The 14,745-nt window shown below is 38.2% G+C and overlaps 2 protein-coding genes across 2 annotated transcripts in view; both read left to right on the forward strand.

The window, feature by feature from the left end:
- Positions 1 to 8,440, forward strand: part of dapk1 (death-associated protein kinase 1) — an 85,392-nt gene extending 76,952 nt beyond the window's left edge. The window contains exons 23-26 of the mRNA XM_077231535.1: positions 982 to 1,120; positions 1,351 to 1,471; positions 2,344 to 2,532; positions 5,571 to 8,440. Of these exons, the coding sequence (XP_077087650.1) occupies positions 982 to 1,120; positions 1,351 to 1,471; positions 2,344 to 2,532; positions 5,571 to 6,839 (1,718 nt within the window). The 3' untranslated portion in view covers positions 6,840 to 8,440. The remainder of the gene's footprint in view (positions 1 to 981; positions 1,121 to 1,350; positions 1,472 to 2,343; positions 2,533 to 5,570) is intronic.
- Positions 8,441 to 10,027: 1,587 nt separating this feature from the next.
- ctsla (cathepsin La) lies at positions 10,028 to 14,000 on the forward strand. Its single transcript, XM_077231548.1, has 8 exons — positions 10,028 to 10,137; positions 11,404 to 11,539; positions 11,640 to 11,762; positions 11,857 to 12,009; positions 12,737 to 12,961; positions 13,058 to 13,226; positions 13,332 to 13,449; positions 13,548 to 14,000. The coding sequence occupies exons 2-8, from the start codon at positions 11,414 to 11,416 to the stop codon at positions 13,645 to 13,647; spliced, it is 1,014 nt and encodes a 337-aa protein (XP_077087663.1). The 5' UTR covers positions 10,028 to 10,137; positions 11,404 to 11,413; the 3' UTR covers positions 13,648 to 14,000.
- The last annotated feature ends 745 nt before the right edge of the window (positions 14,001 to 14,745 follow it).

The raw sequence follows: 14,745 nt of genomic DNA on the forward strand, positions 1-14,745 counted from the left end.
TTTTTTCCTCTTCGTTTTTCGAGGGATTTCCATTACAATAATTTCAGAGAACAGCTGAAGCTTAGAAGTCTCTGGTTAAGAGGTCTTAGGAAAAAGTTATACCATTTCTTTCTGGATTAAAATTTATATTGTAGTTAGTTGTGGTTAGTAACTTAGTTACCTTAGTAGTTTTGAATAATGACTTATAGACTTGATGTTTTTCATGGAAGTCATGCAATTTCACCGTAACATATCTGCATTTATTGGATTTTTGTTAAGGCTCAGTTTTATTAATTTGGCTCTGCCCCCCTTTTATTCCCATACTGTTGAAATTCGCATTTCCATAATAAGTCGAATCAACATCTACTAACATTTGTGATATTAGTAAGCTACAAAAAGCGCTAGATGGATGTTTTAGCAATTGCTTCATGTCTTGTTGAATTTCGCACCATGTGCACCATATTTTTTAAACACTGTCAAGTTACAAGCATCTCAATAAAGACCCCCTTCATTCTGTTCCTATGTTCCTCTGCTGCTTTAGCTGTGTTTGAACCAATTCTCCAATAGTTACTTTTTTAACACATTCATTTTTAAATATTATTATTTGGTACTAAATGAACAAGGTAATCCCTTTGAGCTTGCGCATGCAGTTTTGTTGTCCTTGCGTCACTATTTCACTGTTCTCTATTCTGTGTGCTTCATTGATGCTGTTTGTAGTTTTCCCATTCTTGTCCCTCTCAAACTCTCTCTGGTAATTTCAGCCTGATTTGCCTTTGCTTGCACTGTAGTGATGGTTGATGAATTAGTGTAAGTAATGTAGCAGGCACTTCCATAGTGTTATGGATAATGCCGAAAAGAGACTTCATTAGAGTCACTGCATCAGTCTAAATCTAGGAATCCAGTTCTTTGTCTATAGTCTATGGAATTATGAGTTAAAATTATGCATTGAGGTTAAAGATGTTCTGAACAGATCATAAGACTGGTGCTCTGTTGTATCCGCAGCCTTTGGAGGGAAGATCAGGAATCCACTGCGTGTGGTGCTGGTGGCCACACATGGTGACATTGTGAATCTGCCCCGATCGTTTGGGGGAGAGTTCAGCTATGACAAGGAGAGATCTCTACTTAGGGAAGTCAGAAACAGGTGATTAAATCAATATAAACTGTCGATTTGGATCTATGAGACCTACAAGGACGATATTTGGCAGATTGATCCTTTTACTATATGGAGCATTGGTTAAATCCTACTGATTATAGTGATTTGGTAGATAAAACATCATTATAAGCCAAAATGATCATTTGAGTAGGTCTACTCAGCCTTGAATGTGCTTTGTTTCTATTAAATTGAGTTTTATACTGATTATTTTTTATCAGGTTTGGGAATGATCTGCAGATTGCTGAGAAGCTCTTTGTCATGGATGCAGGAGCGTCCAACTCCAAAGACATGAAGCTGCTGAGAAACCTTCTGTTAGAGCTCCGCAACACCATCATCTCTGTAAGATCGTTCTCCACTCTTCTGGACATCCCCGCACATTCATATTAAACCACATGAAACCCTGAAAGGAGCTGTAAAAATATATTGAGATGGTTTTTGGTACTTGTACCGCAAATATATATATTTTAAGGACATCAAAACCTAAAATAAAACTTCAGAAAGTTATACAATATGGGACCTTTTAATAATGAAAAAGACTTGCAACTTTCTACAGATGTTGCTCTTTTGTGTGCTTTTGATTTCTATAAAATGATTTTAAAATGTTTATTCAGCAATTCTGATTATATATGTTTTCTGATAGTCTGATCTCAATAAGGAGGCTCGCTTCTCTTTACCATGTCAAATAACCACCACAGTTTTGTCTCAGAAATACACAATATCAAACACTGACACTCAAATCCTTCCTCCTACATCTCTATCTTTCTCTCACTCCTACACGTACCTGTTATTATTTCTTTCTCATCTGCCATTATATTGTGTCTGGAATGGATCTTTGTGTACAGTGCAGTATATTATAAAGAAATAAAAACTGTTTCAAGAGGTATTTAGTACAGTATTTATTTATGAAATATTTAGTACAATATATTTGAAGTGTTGAGGAAGCCTGGCGTTCATTTATCTGTGGTGGTTTCTACTAATGCTCCTATTTTCGGTTAATGGGGAAAATACTCTTTAAACTTATATTTGTACAAATATTTCGAGATGAGAATATTAAAGACCCACTCGTTGTCTTGGGCTAGAAAGTAACTACCTAGCAACCACTCAAACCACCCTAGCAACTGCATAGGAACATGAACATGTCTTGACAAATACACTCTTGTGTTTCTTTCAGAAATGTAAAAATTGCTTTTCTATCTCTCTCGTTTTGACAGACCTGCAGGCCGATGACTCAGCTGTCAGAGAAGCTGTTGTCCACTCTGCCTTCCTGGCGGAAACTGAATGGGCCAAACCAACTGATGTCATGGCAACAGTTTGTTGTGGATGTGCAAGAACAAATCAACCCTCTAGCCAGCGAAGAGGATCTGCGGGAACTGGCTTCACAACTTCACAGCATAGGAGAGGTGTGTGTGTGTGTGTGTGTGTGTGTGTGTGTGTGTGTGTGTGTGTGTGTGTGTGTGTGTGTGTGTGTGTGTGTGTGTGTGTGTGTGTGTGTGTGTGTGTGTGTGTGTGTGTGTGTGTGTGTGTGTGTGCAGATGAATAAATATGTATGCATGTTTTGAATTATGGGTATATTGCTGTGGGTAGAAAATGTGTTTTAGGTTGTTGCACTGTATCATTAATTAAAATTATTATTTTCATGCATTCTGCTATACTATCGTACACGCCCCCGCTATTAATGCCACAATCAAACCACTCAAAGTCTATAATACCGAACATCTACAAACATGTTTTTATGTGAATCCAAATGAGTTGGTGGGCGTCAGCAACTGAATAGGGGCATTATCAGTCTATTGACCACCCACAACCATTACAACATCAGCTTCACCGATAGAGAGGGCAGGTAAATGAGTCATTCTCATCAATATTAGTAATTTGTGTTTTCAGCAGCAACACTTAAACACATTTTAGGGAATGTTTTGATGTTGATGGGCTAAAATGCCAAGCTGTGATTCAGCTTTATTAACATTTACTTACATAAGATGCTCTGTGTATGGGACTTCAGATCCATTGTATCTAACCTCACCTCCCCTTTAAAATCTGTTATGTCATTTCTCTTCAAAGAAAATGTCACCCAAAGATGGCAATTCATGTCAGCCTGTGTGACTTTCTTTCTTTTTTCTACTGGCCACTCTTTGTACATAATGAAAATGCATTGCAATCTTGAGCTATCAAGCTCCAAATTTCAAAAATCACTCTTTCATAAAAGTTTTCCATACAATGTGTTTGCCTTATTCCTAGTCTTTCAAATACATACAATAGCTCTGTGTGATGAACAGACCTAAATTCTGCACTTTTAACTGATATACTGATATATCCTGGCGACTCTCGGCATTCACGGGCTGATGTGAGATACAGAAAGGCCCTGAGCTCTAGTTGCGTTTCATTATATAGAAAGACCTCATTTCAAATGTAACGTGCTAACAATGGTAATTTGCATTCGGAGGTCACACCTTTTGTGTGCAGAGGGCCATTTCCTTGAAAGTCACCCCCTTCTGTGTGCAAGATATTTCTAAACTCTTAAGAACTTTATTACCCTTTGGTTTAATTATTTTGGAATGAGACATTTGTACCAGTCGCACTGAGACATTTAAAATGATACCAAACATCTATAAAACTGTATAATAATTGTCCACAGTAAAACCATATAGATTCTTGTGTGAGTTTGGGTGATCTCACCAAGAGTGGGGGATGAGGGGAAGAAATGTATATTAGGATGAGGGAGGTGAGACCTTCGTCTCGATAGTACACGAGGGGGAGTTCAAATGTTAATTTGCAGCAAGGTCCTTTATCCACTCGAGGAGTGGTCGTTCCTAAACTAGTTTTTCCAGTCTTACAGACTAATGCATAAACACACCTGATTGGCTAAATGAAAATGCAGATTCACTGACTAACAGTAGGTGGTGGTTTTTAGAAAAGCAGTCACAAAACAGTATGCAACTTTGTTTTGACCCCCGCTTTTCAGAGAGAAAAAAAGAAGTGAGACAGTATTTACATGTTTCCAAATAGCTATTAGATTATTTATTCACTGTGGTGTTTATCAAACAATACCAAATACAAGAGTTGAGAGTATAGAGAGCTGGTTCCAAATTCTTCCTCACTGGCACTTAGCCAAATAGTCTGTTCGTGAGTACCACCGAGTTGTAGGTTTATGTAACTTCAGCGGCTCTAAGCATGTGACCAAAACTGTGAATCTTATTGGTTTTCTTCGTGGTGCAGTAGAAAACAGTTTAGAACATCCCTACATAAAAAAATTCTGCCACATTGACGGCATGTGAATGTTTGTGGCTCTGAACAGACACATTAACAGCCGTTTATTTAAATAAAAATTGTATTGCACTGAATATTAATGTGAACAGACCTTTAACCTCTTAAATGTCATGGGCCCACCGGTGGGCCCAAATCCATTACATATTTAAAACAGTAATAACCTATACTAAACCTAAACTAATCTTGACAAACTATATATCATTTGAAAGCTTACAATCTCTAGTTTCCATATTTGGTTACTGAATCTCAAAACAAATTACAGAGGAGCCGTAATTTATTAATTTGCAACAAGAATATTTTCATACTCCTAGGCGTGTTCAGACCTTTATTTTGAAATAGCAATGAACATGAAAAATCATGAAAGAAGGGTAGAAACCAGTTTGTTTTCATGCCAAGAGTTCAAAAGATGGCAAGCATTCAATTATTTTAGAAAAAAAAGGTCTGAAAATGTTTTAAATATAAAGAAAAAATAATAGATTCACCATTTGTGATGTGGCCGCGAGCTATAACGCACATATGTGTTCTTTTATGTGTTTATTCAAGGTTTAATTCATATCAAAATCTGCCAAACTTCCAATACTACTTCTGAATAGGATGTCTACTTTATAAATTGTATGAAAATTGTGAAAATGATGGTTCAGATCACTCAAACCACATATGGAAATGGAGGGCGCCCTTATATGGGCAGTAATGGAGTCTGGTTGTGACCTAGTGAAAAAGTTTGGTACTGCGCCCAAACAAAATCTTACTGAAAGCTCATTTCTTGAGATATCAACCTAAAATTTGAAACACAACTTGTTCAGATTTTTGGCTTTGATTTTTTTGCAGTTTAAGAGTTGTCCAGTTTTTGAAAATATATATTTTATATAAAATATGAATAATTAATTTTTTAAATCGTACATTTTCATAAACTCAAACTTCTGTAACTTTTTTTCTGTTTCACTTTCTTAATTTATTTCACTTCTACAAAAATCTGCCAAATGTCTTCTTTAAAACAAGACCAATTTTATGTCTATATTCCAAAGGATTCTTATCCTATACCATTTAAGTTTGGAATGTGCATTTTCATGTCTATTCAAAAAAAGGGGGGGTGACACTTAACAGGTTAAATGACAATCATAATCACCCATTTCCCTGCACAAATTAATGTTTATTCCCTTTTTTGCTCTAGATTAACATCATGCAGAGTGAGACTGTCCAGGATGTTGTCCTGTTAGATCCTCGCTGGCTTTGTAGTAACGTACTTGGCAAGCTTCTCTCAATTGAAACCCCCAAAGCGATCCACCACTACCGAGGCCGCTACCGTGTGGAAGAACTCCAAAACCTTGTCAGCGAAGGGGACATCGATGAACTTCTCCAGGTACTCGACGCCATGGACGTATGTGCCCGTGATTTAGCCAACCCAGGGATGGTGGACATTCCCGCCCTGATACGCACGGGTGGCCTACAGCACACCTGGACTGATGAGGAAGACATCGAAGGTGAGGACGCTTTCCTTTACGGTGGAGTGCGCGTGGTCCCTGCGGAGCATTTGGCGCCATTCCCTTGTGGACTTTTCCATAAGTTCCAAGTGAACTTATGCCGGTGGGGCCGACAACAGAAGCCTGAGGTCGAGGCCGAGGATGTGAGGTTGTGGAGCGGTGGAGCTCGGGTCGGACTCGGTGGTGCTGAGGCTCTGGTTCTGCTTGTGAACCACGGGCAGGGCGTGGAGGTACAGTTACGAGGACCTGACGCAGATTCCGGACGTTGCTATGCTTTGTTGGACACATTGTGCGGCATGGCAGAGGGCCTCCTAGCTGCTACATTACCCGGTTTGCTTACCGCACGACATTATCTAAGCCCTCAGCAGCTGCGGGAACACCACGGCCCTGTCATGCTCTACCAGCCGAGGGACTTTTTCCGTGCTCAGGCTCGAGGCGAGAACGCGCTGTCGAACACCATGGGCGGCTATCGTGAGAGCTTCGTCAGTATCGTAGCATTAGGTTGCACCCATGTCTACAAACAGGGCAGACTTGGTGGGGAAGTGTCCGTGGCGGAAGTCAGTCACCTGGCTCGACGCAAGCTCTGCCGCTTGCTGGACCCACCTGATGCCCTCGGAAAGGACTGGTGCCTGCTTGCCATGAACTTGGGCCTTAGCGAGCTCGCTGCTAAATACAGTTCTGGCACCAACGGGACTCCGCCTGCAGACCCCCTTTCCCTTCTCAGCCCCACAGCCACGCTCCTGCAAGAGTGGAGTCAACGACCCGAGTCAACCATAGGCATTTTGCTCGCTAAGTTGCGCGAACTTGGCCGTCGGGACGCAGCGGATTTTCTCCTTAGAGCTGCGCCAGTGTTCCGGGTCAACCTGGAGATTCTGGGCACCCCACCGGAGCCCTACAGCCCAGTGTGTAATGGGGGCGGCACGTCTTACAACTCCATCAGTTCCGTGATCTCTCGTTAGGACGTCACTGGTGTCTAATAAGAAACGTGCAATTATCCGGCAGAGTGGTGTTAAATATCAAACTCCCTGCTGGTCCTGAGAATGAAGTATTTGAATCAGATACTCTTCATGTTCATTTTGTTGCCCTTTGCGATTTCTGAATGTTCATCCTTGGTGTCTCTTAAAGGTGCCTGTGTAACTTTTTTCCCTGCAAAAAAAAAATCTTTTATAGGCTGTCTCACATTCCCAAGGTGAAACTGTAGACGGCCTTTCTCAAAATGTCCTAATTGAATGAATCCACAGTTTGCTATTTACTTCTATATAATCAGACAGCTGTTATAGAGGAATTGCACTGAATTTGATGACCGAATGATGGATCACTAAGTGCTTGGCAACATTATTTAATAAATGACTCAAGCTATTGAGTGCCTTGAAGATGGCGAACTGTTGACAAAGAGCCATCATTGTAGATTTTAAAATTGGATGTGCACCTCTGCAAGTGCTTCAGTGTTTACCTGTCTTATGAAGCTTTTAATGAACATATCTATTACGCAACAATAGATTTATGCTTGTTCTACAACATAGAAAATTGTGTATTTACATTTACTACCTGAATGTTTCTTATTGCAACTAAAAGGCATAATTTTTCAGACAGGATTTTATTTGACTGATGAAGCACAAACCAACATACTAAACATTCCTTTAAAAGCAAAAATACATGATCAATTTTTTTTAAATCTGGTTTCTAAAATCCTTCACATTTGTCCTATTAACATTTACACTTGTCACATTCACTTTTGAGAAATATTACAGTTCTAATTACCTATCAACTGGAAATGATGAAATAATCGGGGCACTTACATGACAAATAAGATATTCTTTTTTTATATAAAAATGGTGTCTGCTTCAGTGTATTGATAAGCATGATCTTTGTTGCAATTGTTCAGCAGTTATATCAATATTTCACACATTTACACTGTTGTTGAGTGACAAACTTATTTTCAACACTTAGTCTTGCATTCTTTACACTGGACAATTTAAAATATGTCGACATTTGCATCGAATACCTGTCTGGTTGAGGTATACTGGAGACAAATGAAGTGACAACTTGAAAACTGTAGATGGCAGCAAAGACTTTGTGTTACATCTAAACACATGCTATGACTTTTTTGCTCTCCTTTAAATGAGACAGTTGCAGTTTCATCATGTGTTTAATGTCTGAAAAAACCGAGGACTGTTCCATATTATATTTTGGAACAGGTCTTTCCTCCAACCCTTCATCATTCCCCTTGCAGGCTTAAAATCACAGACACTCTAAAAGGGAATCTGGCATATTTTGTTCTCTCATTCCAAACGGCACATTTTTATATTGTGATTTAAGTCCATGTATTATGGAGCTCTTTCTCTGTTTAGCTGTGGTCAATGTTCTTGATTTTAACAGGGTACATCAGAGGGGAATTTATCCTGGTGTATTTAAGACTTGTACAGTCATCTCTTTGCACAACACCTTCACATTATGTCTCTATTTATATTATGTTCGCATGTCTCTGAATGCCATGTCCTTAATACTTCCTTAAACTTTACAGTGTACTACTTTTTTATATAATAAATTGTTTACTCAATGACTCTCATCAATGTTCTTTTTGAAAAATATTGTTAGTGTTATGCATTATTTTGCCATTTACATTTCGCTTTTTGAAAAAGATTTTTAGGATAATAATAATAAATGTTATTTATGAAGCACCCCAACTCAAAGGCACTGTACAAAGAAAAGACGTGATGTGAAAACATAGAAACATTCATAGTTATATGTAAGCAAATAATAAAACACTGAATAATAAACACTAGATGAGAAACTGAGAGAAAATATTTGAAGGAAAGAGATTTGTCGTGGAAATTGCAAGGACAGGAAGTCTTCCCCTACAAAATGGCTGATTACGTCTAAATTATGTAATATGCTAATAAACCTGTCCCAGAAATACTCCATGTATTTTAAAGTTTTCTTAAGTGCCCGTCTGTAAATTCTGTGTAAAATGGCTTTTGCGTGTACTCTCCCCACTGAGGCCTTCAAATCAACCTTGAGAAGCAGGGCCTACTAAAATGAATTGAAAATGATAATGATTGCATGATGAATAATCAGTCATGTGCTTGTTTTTTGAGGAGTCAGAGTGTGACAGGACAGAGCTTGCATTATTCAGCAAACGGAATTACCGCCCCATATTTCAACATAACATATTGAAGCTTTCCTGTTTTCTTTTTACATCTCTGCATGGTTCTGTTACACTCTCTTAAAAATAAAGATTCCAAAGGCAGGTTTCTTTTTAAGAATCTTTATCCATGGATGTTAAAGGTTCTTAATGGAACCATCTATACCAATAGACTGTAGTTGACTTTAAAACAAAATTTAGTGACAATTTAGTTATAGGCTACTTATCTAACACAGAGTCATGTTTGGCTTGTATGTTGCTCACACTTGATCAATGCTATTTCTTTTTACTACTCATTTTTGATGATTGCTTTAAGAGGTTTGCTGATAGGCTTAAGTGATAACTGAGCAATCTTCCTATCCACACAGCTATTGTGCACTACTTGTGACAGACGATCCATTAATCAGTATTTGCCCCCCTTTGTTGTTATGTAGATTCAGCAGCACTCTACTTCTGGCCTGCCTCAAAGCTTTGCATGAATGTAAACAATGTGGAATGTTGTCACAGAGTCAAGTTATAGTATAACCTGCACTGACGTACTCGCATAGACATACTGATAGTAGCTAAATCCAATATACACTGGTATTTGTGTTCTCGATGTGTGATTGAGCATGGTAATGCAGTTTAATGCATTTTATAGGGAAAATGGTAGACTGCCTAAATCTATTTATTTACAAATTATCCTGTCAGCTGTTAGAATCTTGGTTTGATAATTAATTATAACATTTTTCAATCAACTAATAGCCTACATTTCATGTTGTGTAAGACCTTGTCTTTGAAAACTTCTGTTTGGTTAATAACCACTACTGACTGGTTAATAATAGGTTAAACAACTGAATAGGTATAACAATTTTGTATCTTGTTTCTTTGGAAACCTTTAGAAATCTTTAGAAACAACATTGTTTTTTCCTCCACGAGTAAGATCATAATCTGTCGGGAACTCATCACGTGCTGATGGGTCACATGCTCTGACGTGTTCGCAGGGGCGGTATCAAAAGATCTATAGGCAAGAGTCTCGACCAATGAGAAATGAGGAATTTGCCTTCAGATGCGCTATAAACTTGTGGCCCGTCTGTGAAAAAAATATTTTCTTCGGGATTCAGGACGACAGGGTGAGTCAGGAGTTTTTAAAGCTTTCTGAATTTTTTGTTGTTTTAACATTTATTTATTTTTAAAAACCGTCAATATGGACCCTTTAGTGCAAATTATATACATCTTTGTTGTTTTAGGTTTATACAGAACAGAATCGAGCTTGTTAGGTCGCTCTGTTGCTGATTCATTCTTATGAACTGTGACTTAATACAAAATAACGTTACATTCTTATGAACTGTATTCGACACATGGTTATACATTCACTTAATAGCCTAGATGGGTAACGTTAAAGCATAGCGCTTTTTGCTATGACCATTTCTTTAAAATGGTTCCAATCGTTTCTTTTTCGATTTCCGTGGCCTGGTTTCGCTCTTTGTTTTCTTTTCCTGGGAAACTGGGCTGCAACCAAACCGCCTAGCTAGATCCCGTGACTGCTGCTAAAGGAACACCGTATTCTCTTCTGTGTCCAGAGACCAGTGTGTGTGTCTTTCCGGAGGCCCGTGCTGTGAACAAATATATAACGTTATATTTGAGAAGATATACAGTCATATAACGTTACCGATATAGATTCGTTTCTGTCCGACGCCATTGGTAACGTAACGTTAGGTTTGTCTTTTTAATTTACGCGTCCACTCGCTTTTATTATTCATAACAAGGTTATTAACTAACGTACATCTGCCTGCTGTTGGTTCTTGACGCGGTGTAAACAAATATATCGAGGCAGTGATCTGATCTCACGACACTGGAAAATACGCCATTTCTTTTAAATATGCATAACTGTTACACGTTTAATTATACAGCAGTGAGGTGACTGACTAGGAATATTTGGCATGAGATTTCAAGCCGTTTCTGCACTGTCTTGCGTAACATTGTCTGTAACCATTTTAAATAGGTTTATTCCGCACTTAAGAACATTTTAATTACAATAATTCTTATTTCAGATGCATAAGTAAAAAAATGACAAAAAGTTGTGACTCTAAAAGGTGTGGGAATCACATAGTTAAAAGTCGACTTAAAAGGTCTTTTATTTCCACAATTTAGATTTTTTTATCTCATAATTATGACCTTTTATGTTATTATTATGATCTACCAAAGAAATGGGTAGACACTTCCATATTAGACCCTGAATATTTGTACTAAAAAATGATAAAATATTCGGACTAAAAGGGTGGTAAAAAAAAAGAACAGTAACTTGTACATGTTTAAGTTTGATATCTTTACATGGAATAAAACAGTTCATGGTCACTTGTTGCAACATGTCTGACCTGTTGTTGTTTTCCCCGCAGTGTTTTGATCATGAGGGTGTATTTGGCAGCGTTCACGTTGTGCCTCAGTGCAGTATTTGCTGCTCCAACTCTGGACAAGCAGTTGGATGACCATTGGGAGTTGTGGAAGAACTGGCACGGTAAAAAATACCATGAAGTGAGTGTTACCTTGTAGAGAGATTGCTGGCTTTAAATGTACATGAACAAGTTGAAAATGGAGCAAGATGTGGAACTCAGTGTTATCTCTTTCAACACAGAAGGAGGAGGGGTGGAGGCGAATGGTCTGGGAGAAAAACTTGAATAAGATCGAAATGCACAATCTCGATCACTCCATGGGCAAACACACGTACAGACTCGGAATGAACCACTTTGGTGACATGGTAAGACTGCAGAAGAAGTTTTTTTGAGGCATATGCATTCTGATTTTTGAAATTCCTTCAGCATTAATCAATCTATTCTATTCTAAATCTACAGACTCATGAGGAGTTCAGGCAGGTGATGAATGGATTCAAGCAAAAGAAGGAGAGGCGATTCACTGGATCCCTCTTCATGGAACCCAACTTCCTGGAGGTCCCAAATAAGTTGGACTGGAGAGAAAAGGGATATGTGACTCCTGTGAAAGATCAGGTGAGATAACTGCCTTTATCTTAACTAGCTAGAAATGATATACAATTGAATATGAGTCACGGCTCTTATTTAAACTCAAAACAAACAAAAAAATGGTCTGACCACTTTGTAAATTAGATCTATATGATGTGTGAACGATTATAGTTGTGTTTTCGGGTATTCACAGGGAAAACACGTCATAAATGCACCATAAACAACATTTACATCTGTTAGGCCTATACAATTAACTACTAAACTTTTTAACCAAGGTGCCCCCCATTGTGCACAACAATATTCAAAACCCATTTTAATGTATGCACATTCGTAGTTTCTGTAAATAAAAAAGTAACTTAAATAATTATATTTAAAATAACTACATTTTTAAAAAAAATGACATTTTCAAAATTTCAGTTAACTTCCAGTAACTTTTCCAGAAGTGTTATTTGCAATTTATACACAAAATATTTTAGAGCTTGCTATTACTAGTGACTAGTAGCAGTTATTAAAAATACCCATGGTTTATTAATTCACATGACTTTTCCTGGTCCAAAATTCACATTTTTAAAATTAGGCCTCTTCATATACCCAGGGTTTTCAAGACAATGGTTCTTTGAAGAAATAGAATGGGAAACCAAAATAAGAAATATCTTGATTATTTTATGTCAAAATTATATTGTCATCCTTATGGCCCCCGGCCCCCTGCTTGAGAATCGCTGGTCTAAAACATTTCCAAATGTGATATTTTCAGGGTGAGTGCGGTTCTTGCTGGGCCTTCAGCACTACCGGAGCCATGGAGGGTCAGATGTTCAGGAAGACTGGAAAACTGGTGTCTCTGAGTGAGCAGAACCTGGTGGACTGCTCCCGTCCTGAAGGCAATGAGGGCTGTAACGGAGGCCTCATGGACCAGGCCTTCCAGTACATCAAGGACCAAAGCGGTCTGGACTCAGAGGAGTCCTACCCCTACTTGGGAACTGTAAGTTAAATTACTTTTTATTCTTCTGAAATTATTCTGATTAATTACATAAAAGATTACCATAACACACATGCTTTGTTTTACATTTGTTTTCAGGACGATCAGCCCTGCCATTACGATCCCAAATACAGTGCAGCCAATGACACTGGATTCGTTGACATTCCCAGTGGAAAGGAACACGCTCTGATGAAAGCTATAGTCTCTGTGGGGCCGGTGTCAGTGGCTATTGACGCAGGACACGAGTCTTTCCAGTTCTACCAGTCAGGTGTGCATATTTCTCACCACTAGTTGTGAAGCCTACTAAAGGACTGAGTTTAGTGAAGGAGGAGCCCGTTGATGTGAACTAACGGATGTATACCTCTTGTTATAGGCATCTACTACGAGAAAGAATGCAGCAGCGAGGAGCTAGATCACGGCGTTCTTGCCGTTGGTTATGGTTTTGATGGTGAGGATGTTGATGGCAAGAAGTACTGGATTGTCAAGAACAGGTAAGAAGGTCATTTATATTGTACATTCATATAAAACCATGAATGGCAAATGTTTAAAGCTAGTGTTTTTAACCCAATGTGCCTTTTCTGTATTCTAGCTGGAGTGAGAACTGGGGTGATAAAGGATATATCTTAATGGCAAAGGACAGACACAACCACTGTGGCATTGCTACAGCAGCTAGCTACCCTCTTGTCTAAGGAAGATACCTCTCGAATCAAGACATTGTACCAGAAGGCCACATTAGTGTCTCGGGTACCTGAGTGGTTCACTGAAATCCACTAATGTAGTAAAAAAGGAGTCGCCTAACACAGGGGACTGTGTCTCAGAGCCTGAATGAGACTGAGAGAGAGAAACCTCAAGCTCTAGGCATTGTGTGACACTGTTTTAGGGACTTTATGCAAATTTTTATTTTTTTTGTCATTTTAATGGCATTGATTTTGTTGATTTTTGCCGCGATGTAAATACATGCTTTAGTTTAAGTTGAAATGTACAAATGTATTTTTTTTTTTTCTATTTTCTGTATGATCAATTAAACTTTTAAAAATTGAAATGTTTCCACTTGGCTTGGATTTATATTATTCCAGTGATTTTATATATAGAATTTGAAAACATATTGCCCATAAAAGCATACATTTTTTTTTCTTGCGCACTAAATCAGTATGTTAGAATGATTTCTGAAGGATCATGTGACACTGAAGACTGGAGTAATTCCTGAAAATTCAGCTTTGCCATCACAAAAACAAATTTCATCGAAAACATATTTTATATTGGAATACGTCACTGTATTTCTGATCAAATAAATGCATTCTTGGTGAGGATTAGAATTTTTTGGAGGAAAAGAATCTTAACTTTTGAACGATAGTGTGTACAGTATATTTTGCTCTAGCTTTACATATTTGCAAAACAAACGTATTCCTTTCACCTCACTGCGACATTTTATTGACTTGACTAGCAAACAGAAAATCCAAACTAGTGTAACTAAGCCTATTCAAACAGGAAGTTAGTTGGTTATGATTGAATGGTACTGGTTTTCAGTACTGCTTTCTAATCACCAGCATATGTCATGTTCATGAGGGTTTAAAAAAAGGTTTTCAAGACATACTATGTCACAATCGATTTCTTCACTGTATTGAGTTTTGATCTTCAGGAGAGGTGAACATTAACATGGAGGGCTGTTCATTTACTCAATATGTCCTATTTGTTTATCTCTTGGCATTTTGCCATTACATGGGCCGTTGTCATGACCAGAAAACTAAGACTTGTGGGGTGGAGATTACTGGGTTTTGGCTCCTGTA

This window comes from Siphateles boraxobius, unplaced genomic scaffold (assembly GCF_051911475.1).
Source record: "Siphateles boraxobius isolate OS27281-9 unplaced genomic scaffold, OSU_SipBor_1 16, whole genome shotgun sequence".
NCBI lineage: Eukaryota > Metazoa > Chordata > Actinopteri > Cypriniformes > Leuciscidae > Siphateles > Siphateles boraxobius.

Bases quoted from the DNA above. Each gene is read 5' to 3' on its own strand.
- ctsla (XM_077231548.1), top strand. From the start codon at position 11,414: ATGAGGGTGTATTTGGCAGCGTTCACGTTGTGCCTCAGTGCAGTATTT. The intron at 12,962-13,057 runs GTAAGTTAAATT...ATTTGTTTTCAG, and splicing joins CCTACCCCTACTTGGGAACT to GACGATCAGCCCTGCCATTA. The intron at 13,450-13,547 runs GTAAGAAGGTCA...TCTGTATTCTAG, and splicing joins TACTGGATTGTCAAGAACAG to CTGGAGTGAGAACTGGGGTG.